The sequence below is a fragment of the Cetorhinus maximus genome, chromosome 12 (assembly GCF_964194155.1).
Source record: "Cetorhinus maximus chromosome 12, sCetMax3.hap1.1, whole genome shotgun sequence".
Lineage (NCBI taxonomy): Eukaryota > Metazoa > Chordata > Chondrichthyes > Lamniformes > Cetorhinidae > Cetorhinus > Cetorhinus maximus.
The window spans coordinates 19,012,208-19,032,162 of NC_135890.1; the positions used below are offsets into that span (position 1 = coordinate 19,012,208).

Here is a 19,955-nt window from a genome sequence, read left to right on the forward strand (position 1 = left end):
AGGTGCGTTAGCAGTGGACCATCGAATACCCTATTACAGGCATTACCACTGAAAAGCTTGGATCCGTCTAAAAGTGGCTCTTATATATTTGGGTTTCCAAACACAAGAGTTCCCAATGAAGAATGCTACAGTTATTGACCTTTGCTGGAGCGTTTGTGTTTGGTTGTCATTTTGATCCAATGTTGTTGTCTTGTTAAATGCTTTTCAAAAACCTAATCTGAACACAATAGCTTTTGGCAGCACTGATTAGATGCTATCTCTATCTCCTTTCTACCTGGCTGCAGCTTCTTTTGCTTGCTTGAACAACAGTATATATCTTTTGCTGATGTGAACCTGTCCAAACATTTGGTCAGAGAGCACCCTGCAGGACATCGTAAAACCTATATTTAGATTTATTTTGCCATTCTCTCTTCACAGTCAATAAGATGTCAAATCTGTGAAGAATTCTACAAATAAAGCAGATTCTTCCCCTGAAAAATTTGAGTTGATTTGATGTACAGCCCCAGCAATTTCCTTGTGAAATGTACAGTACAGTCACTTGGGCTAAATTGCCTGCACCTTTTTAAGTGCGTACCGTATGTATCCCTGCTTAGTTTTAAAGCAGTGCGACTTACTGGTTGGAGACTTGGAGGGAAGTGAGCTGGAAGCTCCACTGTGCCTTTGAGACATCCCTCTTCCCTTTCACTCTGACCATTGATGGCTGTGACTTCAGTAGCCTAGATCCCATGCTCTGGAATTCCTTTTCTTAATTCTCTTTGCTTGTTCTCCTCCCTCCTTTAAACCCACCCAACAACTTGGATTTTGATCGCAATCTATTTAGCTGTGTTCATTTTCCCTTGTACCTTTGAGAAGTGCCTTTGGATGTTTTTCTATGTTAAAGGAAATTGCTGAAAAAGGTCTAAGCTTTTCACCTTGCACTCATCAGGATAATTCGCAAGAATACCAATATAAGGGAAACAACAAATTTATACTGTATGAAAAGAGTGCTGATTGGTTGGCAAGTGGACTCTGGTAGAGGCATTGCCATGGAGAATGCACCAGTTGATGGTCATAGATTTAACTGCCAAGCATTATTTGAAATTTAAACCAGGCAGCTTGACTTTGGTTAAGGCATTGCCCTTAGGAATGAACCAGTGAATGGCTGTCACTTATTTTATTTAGCTGGAGCAGGCTCAATGTGTGTACATGTTCTTTGTCTGTAAAGAAGAGGGCCCTGTGTATTAATATACATAGCCTCCAGTACACGCAAATGTGCCACACTGAGCCCGACTGACGATCTTAAATTGGTCGCCAGCGTAATTCTTACCACACTGAGGATTATTTAGAAAATGTTGTCGAATCGTGGAGTCAAATCTAATGTTGAACACTCTTTTGAGTTTTGCAAGCACGGGTTGGTGAGTATGACCTGTACCTTGCACATTGCGAGCAGCAGAGGGACATGCTGTTTGATATGATCTGCCAGTCTTTGGGACGTATGGCCTACATAACTTAGCATCACACTAGCAGTGAAATTCATATACCACATTACTCATTTGTGTGATTGGCAGAATACCTTTTTGGCTTGATGTCAGAATTCTGTTAGTGACAAATACCACTCGTGTTGCTATTGCGTAGTAGCAGTGTGAAACAGCTAGCTTCACCTGCCGCTCAAACTTTTGAAATACTTTGCCCTTCCAGGGTAATCTGAGGTAGACTGGGCACTTTTCAGAGCTGAAAGTGACAGCCTTAGGCCCATTCATGAATTTGTGTGATGTATAGTGCGGAATGATCTGATTAAGGTAGCCATTATCCCACAGGATGCCTTTGATGTGTCTTATTTCAGCATCAAGGTTGTATCGTGAGCAAATGGCTCGGGCCCTATTTACGAGGTTGCCGATGAGGTCAATCTTATAGTGCATGGAACCATAAGAATCCCAACGCTTATATTGACCAGTGAAGATAGGCTTGCAGTAGACAGTGGTAGAGAACCCCCGGAAGATTTCTTGATTAGAATGTTGAAGAAAGGAAGCTCATTTGACTGCTGCATTTCAAAGGTGAATTTGATTGCAGGATGGAATCCATTAAGGCATACAAGGAAATTATTAAGTGCAGCTGTGGATTTAAATATAGCAAATGTATCATCCACATCGGAAATATGCAATGGGTAGGAAGTTAGGTGTTATTCTATCAAAGACCCCTGCGAGAGCTTGGCCTAGAGGGGATCCCATGACATCATCTATTTTAGCGTACATGGTGTTGTTAAAACTAAACTCAACTGCGCGAGTTGCCGAGTTCATAAATTGGTTGAATATTGGTCGTCATGAAGTTATTAATGTATATAATATTTTGGAAAATATTACGGCTCGCTGCGTCCGCGTATGTATGGGCTACCCAAGACATACAAAAGTGATGTTCCTTTGTGCCCTGTCTTATCTATGACTGGTTCTGCAGAACATGGGTAGCAGTGACCACAATATGATTGAGTTTTACATCCAGTTTGAAAGGGAGAAGAGTGGGTCTAAGACTGGTATTTTAAAGTTAAATAAGGGCAACTATGTGGACATGAAAGCTGAGCCAGCTGAAGTGAACTGGGATACTAAGCTAGGGGATTGATCAATAGAGAAGCAGTGGCAGACATTTAAGGGGATTTTTCAGAATGCTCTGAATAAGTATATTCCTACTATAAAACAAAATTCTTTATTGACCACCATCCTTGGTTAACTGAAAAAGTTGTGCAAAGCATCAAACTGCAGGACAAAGCATGTAACTGCGCAAAGATGAGTGGCAGTCAGATGATTGGTCAGAATATAAAGAAAGGCAGAGAATGACTAAAAGGTTAATCAGGAGTAAGAAATTAAGAGTATGAGGGGAAGCTAGCTAGAAATGTAAAAATGGATGGCAAGAGTTTCTACAGAAAAGAAAAGAGTAAGTAATGTGAGTGTTGGTCCTCTAGAGAGTGACGGTGGGGAGTTAATAGTAGATAATAAGGAAATGGCAGATGAAATGAACAAATATTTTTCTTCTGTCTTCACTAAAAAGGATACAAAAAATGTTCCAGTAATAGCTGTAGATCAGGAGGTTGAAGGGAAAGGGGAACTTGGCAAAACTGCAACCGCTAAGGAAGCGGTATTGAGCAAACTGTTAGAGCTGCGGGCTGATTAGTCTCCAGGCCCTGATGGACTTCATTTTAGGATCTTAAAAGAGGTGCTAATGTGCTAGTAGATGTGTTGATGTTAATTTTCCAAATTTCACTAGATTCTGGAAAGGTTCCATCAGACTGGAAAGTAGCAAATATAACCCCTCTGTTTAAGAAGGGAGGGAGGCAGAAAACAGGAAACGATAGGCCAATTAGCTTGACGTCTGTCGTGAGGAAGGTGTTAGAATTGATATTAAGGAGGCTAGAGACGGGCAGTTAGAGAAACTAATGTTGATCGGGAAGAGTCAGCATGGTTTTGTGAAAGGGAAATCATGTTTAACCAATTTATTGGAGTTCTTTGAAGGAGTAACATGTGCTGTGGATAAAGGGGAGCCTGTAGACGTGCTGTACTTGAATTTTCAGAATACATTTGATAAGGTGCCACATCAAAGCTTATTGTGGAAAATAAGAGCTTATGGTGTAGGGGGTAACATATTAGCATGGATACAAGATTAGCTGGCTGGTATAAAACGGAGTATGCATAAATGGGTCTTTTTCTGATTGGTAGGATGTGACGAATGGAGTCCCACAGGGATCTGTGCTGGGGCCTCCACTTTTTGCAATTTATATAAGTGACTTAGATGGGAGTGAAGGCATGGCAGCTAAATTTGCAGATGACATCAAAATAGGTAGGAAAGTATGTTGTGAAGAGAACATGAGGGTGCAGACTGATGTAGGTTGAGAGTAGGCAAAAACCTGGCAGATGGAGTATAATGTAGAAAAATGTGAAGTTGTTCACTTTGGCAGGAAGAATAAAAGAGCAGAGTATTCTTAAACAGAGAATGACTGTAGAATTCCAAGGTGTAGTGGGATCTCGATGTTCTGGTGCATGAGTCACAAAAAGTTAGTATGCATGTCCAGCAAGTAATTAAGAAAGTTAATGGAATGCTATCCTTTATTACAGGAGGAATTGAACATCAAAGTAAGGAGGTTATGCTTCAGTTATACATTTTTGGGGCATTGGTGAGACCACATCTCGAATATTGTGTGCAGTTTTGGTCTCTTTATTTAAGAAAGGATGTAAATGCATTGGAGGTGGTTCAGAGGAGGTTTATTAGATTAATACTTGGAACGAGCAGGCTGTCTTATGAGGAAAGGTTAGCTGCCTGGTTTAAATTTCAAACAATGCTTGGCAGTTAACTCTGACCATCAACTGGTGCATTCTCCATGGCAGCGCCTCTACCAGTCAGAGTCCCCATGCCAACCAATCAGCACTGCCTTCTCATACAGTATAAATTTGTTGTTTCCGTCACATTGGTGGTCTTGCGAATTGTCCTGATGAGTGCAAGATGAACAGCTTCGACAACAAAAAAATCTTTTTTTCAGCAATACTCAAATTCTGTGCTACCAAACGACAGTATGTTAAAGGCCCATATAATTATATATTAAGACGGTTTTGCTGTTTGGCTTATTCTGCCTTTTATTGCAAATACCCCACAGGAGGAAAAGGCAGAATTTTAAGCCCGAAGATTTGAACATTGTGTGTGTCGGATTCTTATGTGATTTTCCTTACCCTTGTCATCGCAATGGGAGATGGTGGCATTGTGACTGGACTAGTAACCCAGAGGCCCAGGCTAATGCTCTGGGGACATGGGTTCAAATCCAGCTACAGCAGCTGGAATTTAAATCCAATTCATAAATCTGGAATTGAAAGCTAGTCGAAATAATGCTAACCATGAAGCTACTGTTGATTGTCTTAAAAACCCAACTAGTTCACACATGTCCTTTAGGGAAGGAAATTTGTCACCCTTACCTGGCCTACATGTGACTTGACCTTGGTTGACTCTTAACTGTCCTCTAACATGGCTTAGTATCCCACTCAATTGTGGGAATGAGAGGTGGGCAACAAATGCTGGCTTTGCCAGTGACATTCACATCTCATGAATGAATTTTTAAAAAAATTCCTGTTTTTCACCAAGTGCCATACAGCTCAAAAAGCTCTCGAGAGGAGACCTAACTTTTTGTTCATGGCATGTTCATGATGGGTCAACAATTATTGTCCATCCCTAATTACCCTGGTGATGAGCTGTTTGATGCGCGAAGTTTGTAATTGTATTGCTCAGATTCTTAGCACCCACTCTGTAAAAGTTGTTCTTGAGATCTTGATGATTACACTGCATAGTATTGGCATTGGCCGTGTGGAGCGGGCCTCATGCAGGTACTCCAAGCAGCTTGGCTTTTACTGCCTTTCTTAATTGAAACTGTCTGCACCTGTGCCCTCTGGACAGCAGTGATTGTTGTCTATATAAATGGTCTTTAACTTTCTGTGCCACACTTTTGGCCGGGATGTTCAGTCCCTTATTTTCTGTAGAGCCCTCTCTTCCTGTGCACTTGCAAGTACCCATTTTATTAATGTTGCTTGTCTCTGATGAATTCCAGACAGTTCTAATCATTTCCAGTTTAAATGTTTCACAGAAAGGAGCTGTTAATTCAACTAACCAAGTCAGTACTGCAAAACCCAGGTAGCTGTTTTTAATAAGATAGCCTCTGCCTTCTCTACGATTATATAGCTCTTCTATTTATACATTAATATTCATACAATTCATTCTGCTTCTACCTTTATACAGTAGCGACACCATGGAATTTATTTCATGGGCAGATTTAGGCATTGCAGGAATTATCCAGTCTTTTCATTGGAATATCTCAAAGGATCACCATTTGAAACCCACGCATGTTCAGTTGATAGGTATTTTTTATTCAGTTGCATGCTTATCTCTGTCGGCAGAGACTAAAGACTAATTTCAAGAAGATCCTGCAGGCACTGTGTACCAGTGCTAATCTGATGTTACTGTCAGTGGATGTTGGTGCATAAACCATTGCATAAAATTTTTTGGTTTTTTTTGATTTACTTCAAGCATACGTGGCATTAGGTGCAGTAGGTTATAAAGGGCTAAAAGGGTATGAGGAATGACTTCTGAAATGATGCAAGTGGTAGGGTTATTTTATAACACAATGCAGAAGAGGAGTTGCCCTTTATTTAGACCAACATTTTCTCAGATCAACTTCATTTGCATGTGTAAATTTAGCACTAGATGAATCCCATCTATTAATCACCCATCTGTCATTCTTTGGGCACTGAATGTACTGTTATGTGGAACCAACACTGATTCTGAAAAGGTCGTTGCGCAAATTTGTTACAGGCCCTATTTACAGCCTTTGTTTGATCCAGTGATTCAAATTTATATATAGGGGCGTTGAGTACAACAGCAAAGAGAGGTAATGAACCTATACAGGGCATTGGTAAGAATGCAATTTGGGTATTGTGTGTAGTTCTGGTTGCCCCCGTTATAAAGAGAATATTAGAACCAGATTGCAAGTAGGGCAATTTGCTGCTGATTGCAGCATTCATTTCCATTTGTAATTCCTCAGATAATGAAGCAGTCCGTGTGCATGCAGCAAGACCTGGATGACTTCTGGGCTTGACCTGATAAGTAGCCAGTAATATTCATGCTATGCTTGTCATGCAATGACCATCTCTGCATGACATTTGATATTCTCATCGCCAAATTTCCCATTATCAACATCCTGAGGGTCGTGTGAATGCTATGGAAGGTCAGAAGCTGGATATTCTGTAGTAAATGGCTCACCCCTTGACCCCCCAAGCCTTCCCACCATCGACAAGCCACAAGTCAGGAGTGAATGGAATACTGTCCCCTTGCCTGGATGGATGTAGGTGCAACAGCATTCAGGAAGTTGAACACCATCCAGGACAAAGTAGCCTATGGGAAGGCAATGGCATAATGGTATTGTCACTGGACTAGTAATCCAGAAGCCCAGGCGAATGCTCTGGGGACATGGGTTCCAATCCTAGCACGGCAGCTGGTGGAATTTCGAATTCAATTAATAAATCTGGAAATAAAAGCTAGTGCCAGTAATGGTGACCATGAAATCATTGTCGATTGTCATAAAAACCCATCTGGTTCACTGTTGTCTTTTATGAAATGTTCTTTACCGAATCACTACAAAGTCAAAAAGGAAGGAAACTGGGCGGACCACCTAGCATTGACCTAGGCATCGGAAATGACAACAGCACACCCAGTCCTGTCGACCCTGCAGAATCATCTTTACTAACACCTGGGCACTGGTGTCAAAATTGGCAGAGCTGACCCACAGACTAGTTAAGCAACAGCCTGACATTGTCTCTGAGATTCAGTGTGTCCCAAACTATCTCATCACTATCTCATGATATTCCCTGTCCTATTGGCATCGGTAGGACAGACCCAGAGGTGGCGACACAGTGGTATACAGTTGGGAGGGATTTGCCCAAGGAGTCCTCAACATGGTCATTGGACCTCATGAAGTCTACTCTTAATCATCAGCAAAGTGATGGGAAGTGTTGTCGAGAGTGCTACCAAGCGGCATTTAGACAACAGTAATCTGCTTACTGACACTCAGTTGGGGCTCCACCAGGGCTACTCAACTCCTGATCTCATTGCAACCTTGGTCCAAACGTGGATAAAAGGCCTGAACTCAGGAGGTGAAGTATGAGAGACTGCCAATGATATCAAGGCAACATTTGACTGAGTGTGGCATCAAGGAGCTCAAAAAAAAAACTGATGTCAATGGGAATAAAGAGGAGAAAACTCCAGTGTTTGGAGTCATACACAGCACAATGGAAGATTGTTGTGGTTGTTAGAGGCAATCATTTCAGCCCCAGGACATCACTGCAGGAGTTCCTCAGGATAATGTCCTGGACCCAACCATCTTCAGCTGCTTTATCAATGACCTTCCCTCCTTCATAAGGTCTAAAGTGGAGATGTTTGCCAATGATTGCACGACGTTCAGTATCACCTGTGACTCCTCAGACACTGAAGCTGCCCATATCCATATGCAGCAAGACCTGGACAATATTCCAACTTGGAAAAACTCAGCAGGTCTGGCAGCATTGGTGGAGAAGAAAAGAGTTGACGTTTCAAGTCCACATGTGGACTCGAAACGTCAACTCTTTTCTTCTCCACTGATGCTGCCAGACCTGCTGAGTTTTTCCAGGTAATTCTGTTTTTGTTTTGGATTTCCAGCATCCGCAGTAGTTTTTTGTTTTTAATATTCCAGCTTGGGCTGATAAGTGGCAAGTAACATTTACACCACGATTGCCAGGCAATGACCATTTCCAACAAGAGAGAATCGAACCATCTCCTCTTGACGTTCGCTGGCATTACCATCACTGACTCCCTCACTATCAACATGCTGGGGGTTACCATTGACAAGAAACTGTAATGGACCATTCATTTAAATACTGTGGCTATAAGAGCAAGTCAGAGGCTGGCAATTCTGTGGCAAGTAACTCACCTCCTGACTCTCCAAAGCCTGCCCACTATCTTCAAGGCACAAATCAGGAATGTGATGGAATACTTGCCTGGATGAGTGCTGCTTCAACAACACTCGAGAACCTCGACACCATCTAGGACATAGCAGTCTATGTCCTCCATCCACCACCTTAAACATTCACTCTCTCCACCACCAACGCAGCAGTGTGTCCCATCTACAAGATGCACTGCAGCAACTCACTAAGGCTCCTTTGACTGCACCTTCCAAACCTGCGTTCTCTACCACCTAGAAGGTCAGGGGTAGCAGATGCATGGGAAGAGTACCACCTGCAAGTTCCCCCCCAATCCACACACCACCTGGACTTGGAAATACATCGTCGTTCCTTCACTGCTGGGCCAAAATCCTGGAACTCCCTCCCGAAAAGCACTGTGGGTGTACCTACGTCAGTTGACTGAATAGGTTCAAGAAGGCGGCTCACCACCATATAGAACAGTGGGGTGTTAGCATCTTTGCTTCGCCATTGATGTAATCACGAGAATTACAAGTGAAATGCTGTCACTTTTGACATTTGAAAGGTTTCTTTTTACATCCAGTGCTACAGCAGAATTGTAGATTTTATACTTTGGAAACTTATATCCGGGAAGAGTATTTTAAGCTAGGGTGGTTTTGGGTCTACCACTGGTGCTGAGTGTAATTTGAGGTGATGGATTAAGGGCATTGGACAAGCGGTTTCTTTGCAGCATAAGGTTTACTGGAATAAAGACAAATTGTTGGAAAAACTCAGCAGGTCTGACAGCATCTGTGGAGAAAGAAACAGTTAATATTTCAAGCCTGTATGACTCTTCTTCAGAGCTAAAGAGAAGTAGAAATATGACAGAGTTTGTACTGTTTAAGGAGGGTGGAGCAGGTGAAGCTAGATATAAGGTCAGCGATAGGTGAGGGCTAAGGAGAGATTAACAAAGATATCATGGGCACAAGACGAAAAGAGTGTTAATGGTAGTGGTAAAGGCTCAAGAAGGTCCTGATGGTGGCATAAATGTAAGAAAGCAGAACATGTGAATAGCAGAACAAGGGTCAGCACTCTGTAAAAGAACAACATGGAACAAGTAACAGATGACCCTTTTGGGGATGAGGAGGGGACGGTGGTTGGGTAAGAAGGATAGAAAAGGGGGTTAAAAAGGAATAAAACAATGAATAAATGAATGCAAATAAGTAAATTAAAAAAATAAATTTTTAAAAAGGGATTGAAAAAGGGGTGAAGATAGAGGAGAGTTCATGGCCTGAAGTTGTTGAACTCAACGTTATGTCCGGAAGGCTGTAAAGTGCCTAATCGGAAGATGGGGTGCTGTTCCTCCAGTTTGTGTTGGGCTTCACTGGAACATTGCAGCAGGCCAAGGATGGACACATGGGCATGAAAGCAGGATGGTGTGTTGAAATGGCAAGCGACAGGAAGGTCTGGGTCATGCTTGCAGACAGATCGAAGGTGTTCCGCAAAGTGGTCACCCAGTCTGCGTTTGGTCTCCCCGATGTAGAAAGATTTACTGGCTTGTGTGTAACTAATTGGTGCAATTATGCTAAATAAGGCGAGGGACACTTGTAGTATTTTGGTATATATTAAATATTGCATTGTTAAAAAAGATTTACCTAATTTCCCTTTTCAATATCTTAAAACTATATTTAGTGCACATTAGTAAGTAACTCTGACCCTGGAAATTCCTTCCATGATTTATCATGTTTCAACTGCTGACATTGACCAAATCAGGAATGCTGTTTTGCATTGTAAGAAAATTGCATGATTTTTTCTGACAAGTCTTGACACCTCGAGTGTGTTTTTTTTCTAACTTTTGCTTAGCTTTGAAACATTCTACATAGGGCAGCAGTAAATCACTGTCTGTCCAGGTTATAATCAAGAAGTGCGTTAATTTCAGGTTGTTCTGTGAATTTTCCATGTTAAAAGCATTTCCTGTCGTTTCAACTGGAGTTGTTCCAGACTTGCATGCTTCGTAGTGTCATTTTTGCTGAGTGAGGCTGTTTTGCACCTGCTGTTCTTCAGAGAATGTTGAATTATTCTTTCAAAGAAAAATAGTTGGCTTTCAGAAAACTGGTAAACTACTCGGCAAGTTGATGCCTCTAGCCCTCCCTGTTGCCAAACTTGTCATTCTTTACAGTTACTTTGTTTAGGAGGAATGGTCTGGGGAATTGCTAGCCAGTAGCATGGGTCAGCAAGAGTGAAATTGCCTTTTCTATCTGGTTCGAGCTGGGGTTATTCCCAATAATTCTGTACTGCAGTTCATAGATATTATAATCCTATTGTATTTTGTGTACCATACCAGTAAATATTGGAAAAATCGTACTTAAGCACATAGAGAACAGCAACTTGCATTTATATAGCTCCTTTAAAGTTCTGAGACATCTCATAAGCTTCACAGGAGTGTTATCAAGCAAAATTTGACACCGAGCCACACAAGATGGTATTGCAGGTGACCAAAAGCTTGGTCAGTGAGGTAGGAGTTAAGGAATGCCTTAAAGGAGGAGAGGTGGAGAAATAGTGATTTTACTGGACACCTCGGCCTAGGCTGCTGAAGATAAGGTGGTCACTCCTCGAGTGAATAAAATTGAATGTGCAAGAGTCCAGAATTGGAGGAATACTGAGATCTAAGAGGGGTTACAGGACTGGAGGAGATTGTAGAGATGGGGTGGGGCTTCGCAATGAAGGGATTTCTAAACGAGTTTGGTGTGTTATGATTCTGTGTGATGCTTTTAATTGGTCACCTTTTTCATTGTTTTTATTATTAGACCAGCAGTGCTTTGTTCTATAGCTCAAAATGCCATTATCAGCCACAGTCCATTTTTGGAAGGTCATAGTCTAATTGTATTGGGTGTTTTTTTTTACACTTCAGTTGGACATGGTATGAAATAACCATGTGATTTACTAAAGCCCCAATCAAAATAACATTTAGGAGCTGGCTGCAGTTGTCAAGAGAATTGTGGGCACTCCATTATCCATACACCAGACTCTTGTGGCTCTTAACTTGAAAGCAGAAGTATATGGTGTGTCTGTCCATTACGATGTTGTTTCTCTTGATTGAGAATTTGTAGGTCTCCAATTTATACAGATGGAAAAGCAAAGTAGAAAGGGCATTTTCAACTACTCAGGCATACATGGTTATCTGATAAGCAAATATTCTCAGCTGTTTGCCTCCCAGTAATTGATGGCAGCAAGGATTTATTTACCATGGGAAATTATGCTATGAATTGGTTTTCTAGTGAAGTTTCTCTTCAACTGTAAAAGTATCTAGCGCTCTTCTTTGTGTTAAATGTATTTGCAAATGTATATAGCATGCACCCCGACTGCTACAATAAATGGTCAGTCTATTGAAGTAATCCCACCATTGAAACCATTTTGTTCCAGGTTATGCAAATCGTGAATGCAGATGCCATGATGGTGAAGTTAAATTCAGGTGAACAGAAGACAATCCATCTGTCCAGCATCCGGCCTCCACGGCTAGAAGGAGAGGTCAACCAGGTAAACTGGCTGCAAGGATTTAAGATGAAGGAGGTGGTGGGTTTTGAAACAATGGAACAAAAAAAAACTGTAAAAATCTTCCACTAATCTGTGCTGAGGGTTTTTTTTGGGAAGTAAAATATTGCAAAAATGAGACTATTGAATTTGAACTAAACTTCTTGTCGTTGTGCTATGCAGGATAATGCAGCAACCATTAATGCTTGTTACACCTTTTATATATCCCCTCTGGCACAGTTAAATGTACAAATTGTGCAATGTTGAAATTATCCTGTTTCCCATATATAAGATAGTATGCAGAGTATACCTTGCTTTGTGAAATCTTCTGTGCGTTTGTTACAGCAAAACGCTGGCTGCCTATGCCACTAGGCTGTGTCACGAACAATACGAAACTACCAGTGTATCCATCGAGAGAAGAAATTTCCTGACTACTTTGTGTTTAAAAATAATTAAACACAAAGTAACTCTTGTCGGTTGTAGCAGCCAATTGACATTTAATTGTTGGACCATAAAGCTGATGGCACCTTATGTTGTAGCTTCTGTGCTCTTCATATCTTCTATTTTTAATTAAAACAGAAAATGCTGGAAGGACCCAGGTCAAGTAGTATCAATGGCAAGGGATAGGGTTAACATCTCTGGTGGACGATCTTCTGTCCTAATGCATTTTCTGTTTTAATTCCAGATTTCCAGCAACTGCGTTATTTTGGGGGATTGCACCCTACTGTTAAAGAAATTTGTGTTTTTAAAGTGCCTTTTTTGTCCAGTTATTCCTTTGTCCTTGTTGCACTGTGCATTAATATCTAAATTACAGTTGAACCCTCCACTGATTTGAAAGTGTGAAGAAATGATGAGGTAAATGGACGAAATAAAAACATTAAACTGCTAGAAATACACAGTGGACCGTTAAATATCTGTGAAGAGAAAGAACAAGTTAGTGTTGATGTTTTTGAGTGTATTCTACCATCAGAACTAAAGGCTGTGAGATAAACCCGCCTTTTAGTTAGGTTGGGAGAAAGGAAAGTGGGGAGGGGGATGAAAATTAACGGATGCAGTAAGCACTGTGAGGGGAATTGGTGTTAACTGACCTGCAGACTGCTGATTAGAAAATGGGAACACACTTTACACCATAGTTTGTCTTTTCTATTTGGAGATGCCAAATGTTTGTTTATTTCCAATTTTTAAAATCATTTTAACTTCTAGTATCTGCATTTTCCTTTTTCATTTGTATTACATAAACAGAAGGGCCGTTGCCAATTGATTAATGTTCATTTCGCCTTTAATTAAATTTTATCACTTCTACTTCCTTGGGTCTCCCTGTAATATGCTTGGCAAGAGAAGCTGGCTGCTCTTGTGAGGTGCCTTTATTTCAGTCGAAACTGTTCAGCTACCCCTCCCCCCGTTACTTCAGTGGGATGTCAATCATTTCTGGCTCGTGGTGGGAAGGGGATGTGATTCCTTTTGTTTACTTCATATTGGACTTACTGGAGTCATAGGCCCATACTGTTGTAGGTTGATAAGCTCAGAAGTTCACCATGTTGAATTTATCCTGATAGTAGTCAATGGTGAGAATTTTTATGCATTTAAGTAGTGTAAACAAAGTGTTTAATGCTTTTCTGAAACCTGCCACTGGTGCTCTTGCTTACCCATGCAAACAGCTTTGGATTGGGAGCTGCTCAGATATTCAAAATCCTGGCACATGATTACAGTGTGTTGGAGTCCAGTAAATTTATACCACCATGTTACAAAGCCAATGATGGTTGATGTTTTTAAGGTTTCATGCAGCTATTTCTGCACATTGATTCAAATTTGTAAGTGACTAAGGCCTGTGTTTAATCTAATCCTATCTGATCACTGACTTAATTCCTATCATAACTTTGGGCAAACTCCAGTTTTTTAAAAAACTTGGTAAATATTATCATTTGCTGGTCCTTTCTCATAAGCTGGGGTTCTCAGAACAGTTTGCTCTATTATCCCACTTTTAAAGAAGTGAAAAACTTGAAGAAACAAATCTTCATTGAAATTACACGTGACTGCAGAAAATTCATCCTAAAACTGGTAACATGCTTGAAACTGCTGCATGGGACCATAATATGTATTTTTAAAATGTTAAGTACAGAGTTAGTTGCCTGAGTCCTTCCAACCCTGATTAAATTTGTTGAGTAAGCAGCGAAGCACAGACTTGATTTTGCAGTGGATTCAACAATTAGTCCAATTCATGTCTAAAGCTTCAATTGCAAGAAGTTGATTGAGTGACTGTAATGGTCTGTTTGAAATATAGTATTGTTAACTTGCTTTATCTTTATTCTTTTAAAGTATGCCAGCTTCTTGTTGCCAAAAATTCATGTATCGCAAATGAAGAAAAATCACAATATAAAAATACATTTAACAGCAGCCGTCACGCTGTCAGCTTGTTAGTTAACATTTTAGGCACTGCTGTTTCATATGTCAATCTGCTTTACTTGTTACTCCATATGGTTTTATCGCGGCTGTGTCCTGGACTTCCCATTTGATTCCCAATGGCATTTTTCTGTCTCAAATTTAGAAACCAAGCAGTGACTATTAATACGTTTGCTACCATCCGTTCTTTCCCAAAAACTTTGAAGAATTATTATAATTAATGTCTGGCTTGTTCTGTTTAATTTTGGGTGTTGTATTAAAACTCTGAGTAATGATATTGAGGCACTAGGCTGAACAAGTTGCTGAGCCCCGTGATGCAAGAGTTGAGTTAACACTAGTAGCGATGGCCATTAATCTTAACTGCTTTTCTACATTGACTAGACATGTTAATTCAGCTTCCTCATACTGTTGGTTTCAGTAAATTTTCCAAGCCAGTGGTTCTAATAGTGTAATTGTCACTTGCTGGTTTAAAGGGAAAAAAATGTTCCAACAAACGGAACAAAACAGAAGAATTTTGAAGTCATAGTTTCATTGTAATAAATTTGAATGCAAGCCTGAACAGGAAAGGTGAGGAGGGCACTGAAGAAATTTGTACTATTGCAGGTTCTGTAGCATGTGCCGTACTCTGATCCATGCAGAAACCATCTGGTAATCGTTCCTAGTTTGAGAATTCTTTGCTGTGCAGGCTGCTGCAGGAGCTGAGCCTTCCTAAAATAGTCTCGAGTAACTTGGAACATTTTGTAGTGTACTTCACACTTTTGCAGTGATGAGTTTTAATTTGCTCAGTACTGCAATGAAATAATTACTTCTAGATTCTTCTGCTGTTGAGTTTATGCTAATCTAGTAGCTAAAGAGACCTGGGCTGGGTGTACTCTGTTGAGCTGGCCTTTGGATTAGTTGGTATGAGAAGTCATATTAACTACAAGTGGCAATTTGTTCCAGGACTAACATGGGGAAATAAGATGTCAATTGCATCTAATTAGAAACTAAATTTGGGTCCTTCATGAATTTTCATTAAAGTTTCCATCAGCACCCTTTTTAAAGAAACGGCTGTAAAAGATTAACCTTTTTGTTATTCTTTGCAAGTGTTGATAAACATCAGTTGGGGCAGTGGCATTAAAAAGAGCATTATTAGGAGATCGGATATGAATCATTGCTAGTTTCTCTGATCACCGCAGTCAAGGCTCCATATATTCTTCAAATATGGTCTACTCTTAATTTGGATCAGTTTTGTTTTGTGCTAACTTGTCTAGTGATTCAAAAGGAGGGATTTGGAAAAATCTTGTGCCAATGTTGGAGGAACACCTGGGCTGAAATAGTTTAAAAAAAAACTGGATAACTCCTGACAGTTAACTTTGTAGGGAATTAATTTTAAAATGGATGCTAATAAGTTTTAGAAATTTTTACCTGATGTCAGAGATTTAAGACACTTTTACTTCATTAAAAAATTAACTGCTGTATGCAATTCTCAATATTGAATTACTTTAGATTTGACAAACTCAAACTGAGGTGCAATGAGAGTGGAACTATTATGTAGCTTTAGAGCAGTGATGCTTTTTTAATTTTTTGTTGGAATGTGAGCAACGCTTAAAAAAAAAACCAAGTTTTTTCCCCCATCGTTAGTTGCCTTGGAAAGGTGATGTTGGGCTGTCGCTGCACTCATTATGGTACAACCACATTGAAGTAGAGGTGAGAAGATGTAAATAAGGTGCTCAAAATTGAGGGGTTTTCATAGAGTAAATAGTGACAAACTGTCCCCACTGGCACGAGGGTTGGTAACCAGAGGTTGCAGATTTAAGGTAATTAGCAAAAATGCCAGAGGAAATTAAGGTTTCTTTTTACTCAGCGAGTTATGATCTGGTATAAATTGCTTGCAGGTAGAATCAGATTCAATGGGATCTGCCAAAAAGGAATTGGATGAATATTTGAAGGGGAAAAGGCTGCAGGGTGATAGGGAAAGAGCAGGGGAGTGAGACACATTAGATAGCGTTTTTTGAGAGCTGCCACAGGCATGATGAGCTGAATAACCTCCTCTTGTGCTGCATGATTCTGTAATGGTGTTAGGTTGGATATTCCAGAGTTTCGAATGAACAATATGTGCATCTTTTTGATTGTTCTGTTACCTTTGGTTGATGGGGCAAAGGGATTCTGTCAGAAATTTTCCCCTTTTCGAGCATTGCACTGAGTAATACTTAACATGTGGACCCGCAGCAGGCAGCCATTATTGAACTTCTTTATTTACACACCCCAACAGAGAGGACAATATATCAAATTTCTTAGATCTTGCAATGTACCATGCTCTCTTCCCTCTTAAAATATATGCACTGAAATGTAAAATGGTACATGTAGATAATTTCACAGAATACAATATAACTAGACCAATATCAACAATGCTTGAAATTTAACAGGTTGGGTTGCATATTTGTTACTGTAATCACAACCAGTCTCTCGGACAACATTGGTCAAATGACCGATACTACTAGAGTAACTTACATGTAAAAAAAATGTTTTTCCTTACCACCTGCATATGTTTAACAAAAATATCATTATTTGACAAATAATGAAAAGAACATTTTCTTCATCTTACCTACATATTTTCAATTAACTTATTTGGTTTCTTTCTCTTTCTGTTTGGGAATCTCCTTCCATTTCCATTAGCTTGACTCTGCTCTCTTAACATCTCTGACCGTGTCAGATGTGAACTGTGACTTTGACTACCAACTCCACCTCATGGTTTGGACTGTGACATTGATTTGGCTAAATCAAAGACCCTGACTCACTTTGCTCTACCAGTGGTTTCTGTAATACTGGCAAACTTTCAGTTTCTTTTTGACTTTCACTTTATTTCTGACTTTCGCTTTGGGCAGTAGGAGGAATTTGGATTATTGGAAGTTTCCCCTCTTTCCTGTTTCAAGCAAATGATCCACATGGTACTAACAGAGTTTCTCTCTTGCCTTCATCAGATATGTGCCTAATCTCTACAGCAACTTCAATCTCATATTTCTTATCACCCTAGTAATTATTCACCATGACCTTCTGATCAGCACTGAACTCTCAAGTTCCATGCCTTGTGTACCATGACTCATCTTCACATCATCTTGCTTTTCCCTTTCTTTGCTATTGACGTCAGGCTTAAGCAAACTAAAACTTGTGCTAGGAGCATGTTTAAACACTAACTGGTAAGGTGAGCAATCTTGTTTTAGACTGTGGAGTTATTCTGCAAGAGAACAAAATCGTCTTGCCTATGTTGAAGAGAAACATGGAAATTACTGCTGGTTTGTCACCTAGCAAATACTTCTGCAAAGACTTCTTCACAATCTGTAAACTTCTTTCTGCAGCACTATTTGATACTGGGTAATATGGTGATAATAGTGTGTGTTGGCTTAAATTTGTACTCAGAAATATTTCAAACTCTTTTGACACAAACTGCGGACCATTATCTGACACCAGCACCTCTGGCAACCCATAAACTGCAAACCAACTTCTCAAAACCTCAGTAGTTTTGGCACTTGCAGTATTGGGCACAGACTTGACCTTTATCCATTTGCCATAGCTATTGACCAGAACCAGGTACTTTTTCCCTTCCACATCAAAACAAATCAACACTTATTCCTTCCCATGGTTTTCTTGTGTTTGACTATGTTCTTTTTAACTTAGCCAGCTCTTTACTTACTGCTTCTAACTGTGCATAAGGCACTGACCAAGCCTTGCAAAATGTTAGCTATACATTGTCCTTCATCTTGACTTCAGCCTTTTGATGCCTGATTTTATCATTTTCTCCTTGCTCGAAGCCCACTTAGTGCTTTCTTAGCACTTCCTCAATGCCAGGTGTACTCTTACTGATCCCTATTGTAAATAATTCAGCCCAGTTTGACCTCATCTTAAGCCAATTAAGGAGACTTTGTTTCCCCCCTATTACTACCAATGGCAAGTAACGGGATGCATCATATTCCACTTTGACACTAACTTGACCTAACACTGGAAAACTGTTATTGGAATAACTAGTCAGTTTCACGTCAGTTTTGTGTAAAGGAGTATGACTTAGGGACTTCTTTACCCCTCCTTCTGGGATAAGTCACTGTTGCAACTGTATCAGCGATTTAAGTAAGTCGTGAATCTCCAACTTTAATTTCTGCTGTGGGTATTGGGATTTTATCTTCAGCGCTATTATTCTGATTTTCCATGTATTATCTTTCTTGCTCTGTGACAGTTTGACCCTTGACCTTCCTGCTAAATAACGTCAACTCCTGTTTCTACATTCATCACATGTGCATCGAGGATCTCCAGACTCCTGAACTAGCTTTAGATCTACCACAACCTCGACCTGGTGCATTGCTGTGACCTGGAGCTTTACTAAGACCCTGGAGCACTACTGTTTCCTCTACTCCTGCATGCTATCTCAATATGACTGACTTTCCCACAGGCAGAGCACTTTGATTGGAAACTGTGTTTAAATGGTTGGTGGCCACCATGGCAACGGTAGCATCTAAATTCCTGACTGAGTCTGAACTTGGCTGCCGTGGCCTGGATCTTGCTGAAATCTGGTGGATCTCCCCTGCTGGCTTAGGCAACGAACTCTCTGGCAATTTGCAGCTATCTCTTTTTGCCCTTCCATGGCTGTGGCCTCGTCAGAGGTCTCCTTCCATGTCAGCTTGTTGCTTTTGCTCAAAAGCTTGGCCTGGATTTTATTGTTCCTTAGGCCTCCTGCAAACAAGTCTCAGTTAGATCTAGGCCACGGCAGCCAAGTTCAAACTCATTCAGAAATTTAAATGTTAACCATTGCCATGGTGGCCGCCAGCCATTAAAATGTCTTTTTTCCAGTTAAGTGCTATGCCTGTGGGAAACTAAGTCTCCGAGTTGATTTCTAAATTTGTACATACCCACCCACAATGACAAGAGAGTTTCTTTAATTTGGGACTGTGATCTGTAACACTTGGCAACTGTTTCCTTTGATGGAACATAACTTTTAGTGCAATTTCATTCTTAGTCATGACATAATAAGAGTCCAGAATTTCATTACTTTCAGCATATTCCATCGAACTTGGGCCTCTGGGACAAATATTGGTTTAAAAATGACATCAAAAGCACCTGGCACCATCTTGGGAGAGGAAAACATTTACTTTATCCTCATCTATTTTATTCACTTTCAGCCAAATGTGTAACCTACATTTGTAATTATATCAGTCCTCCTCATTTAGGATTGAATTCTCCCATTGTCCCCAAATATGTCTTCATTGCCATTTTTTCAATTACATACTGTGCTGACTCACTGTGTACCTAAATATGATGTGCCCATGGAGCAATATTTCAAATTTCCTCAATCAACTTTAGGCGTTTAAAAAAAAGTCACAATGTTCTTCAGCCCTTAATTTCTCAAATGAAATGTAAAAGAAAATTCCACCCTGGCCTTGTCGCCATCTTTCTGTTGTGTATTGTATTGAATAAAATTGACGTGGGCTCACAGCAGACAGTCATTGAACAATTTTATTTACACTGCTCTAACAGAGAGGGCAATATAACAAAATTCTTAGATCTCACAATGTATTACACCCTCACTTAACCTTCTCTCACCGAAAGCACTGAAGCACATTT

The 19,955-nt window shown here is 40.2% G+C and overlaps 1 protein-coding gene across 1 annotated transcript in view; it reads left to right on the plus strand.

Moving 5' to 3' along the window:
* snd1 (staphylococcal nuclease and tudor domain containing 1) overlaps positions 1–19,955 on the plus strand; it is a 913,627-nt gene that overhangs the window by 74,105 nt on the left and 819,567 nt on the right. Inside the window, exon 10 of the mRNA XM_078553113.1 lies at positions 11,856–11,969. Coding sequence (XP_078409239.1) covers positions 11,856–11,969 — 114 coding nt within the window. The remainder of the gene's footprint in view (positions 1–11,855; positions 11,970–19,955) is intronic.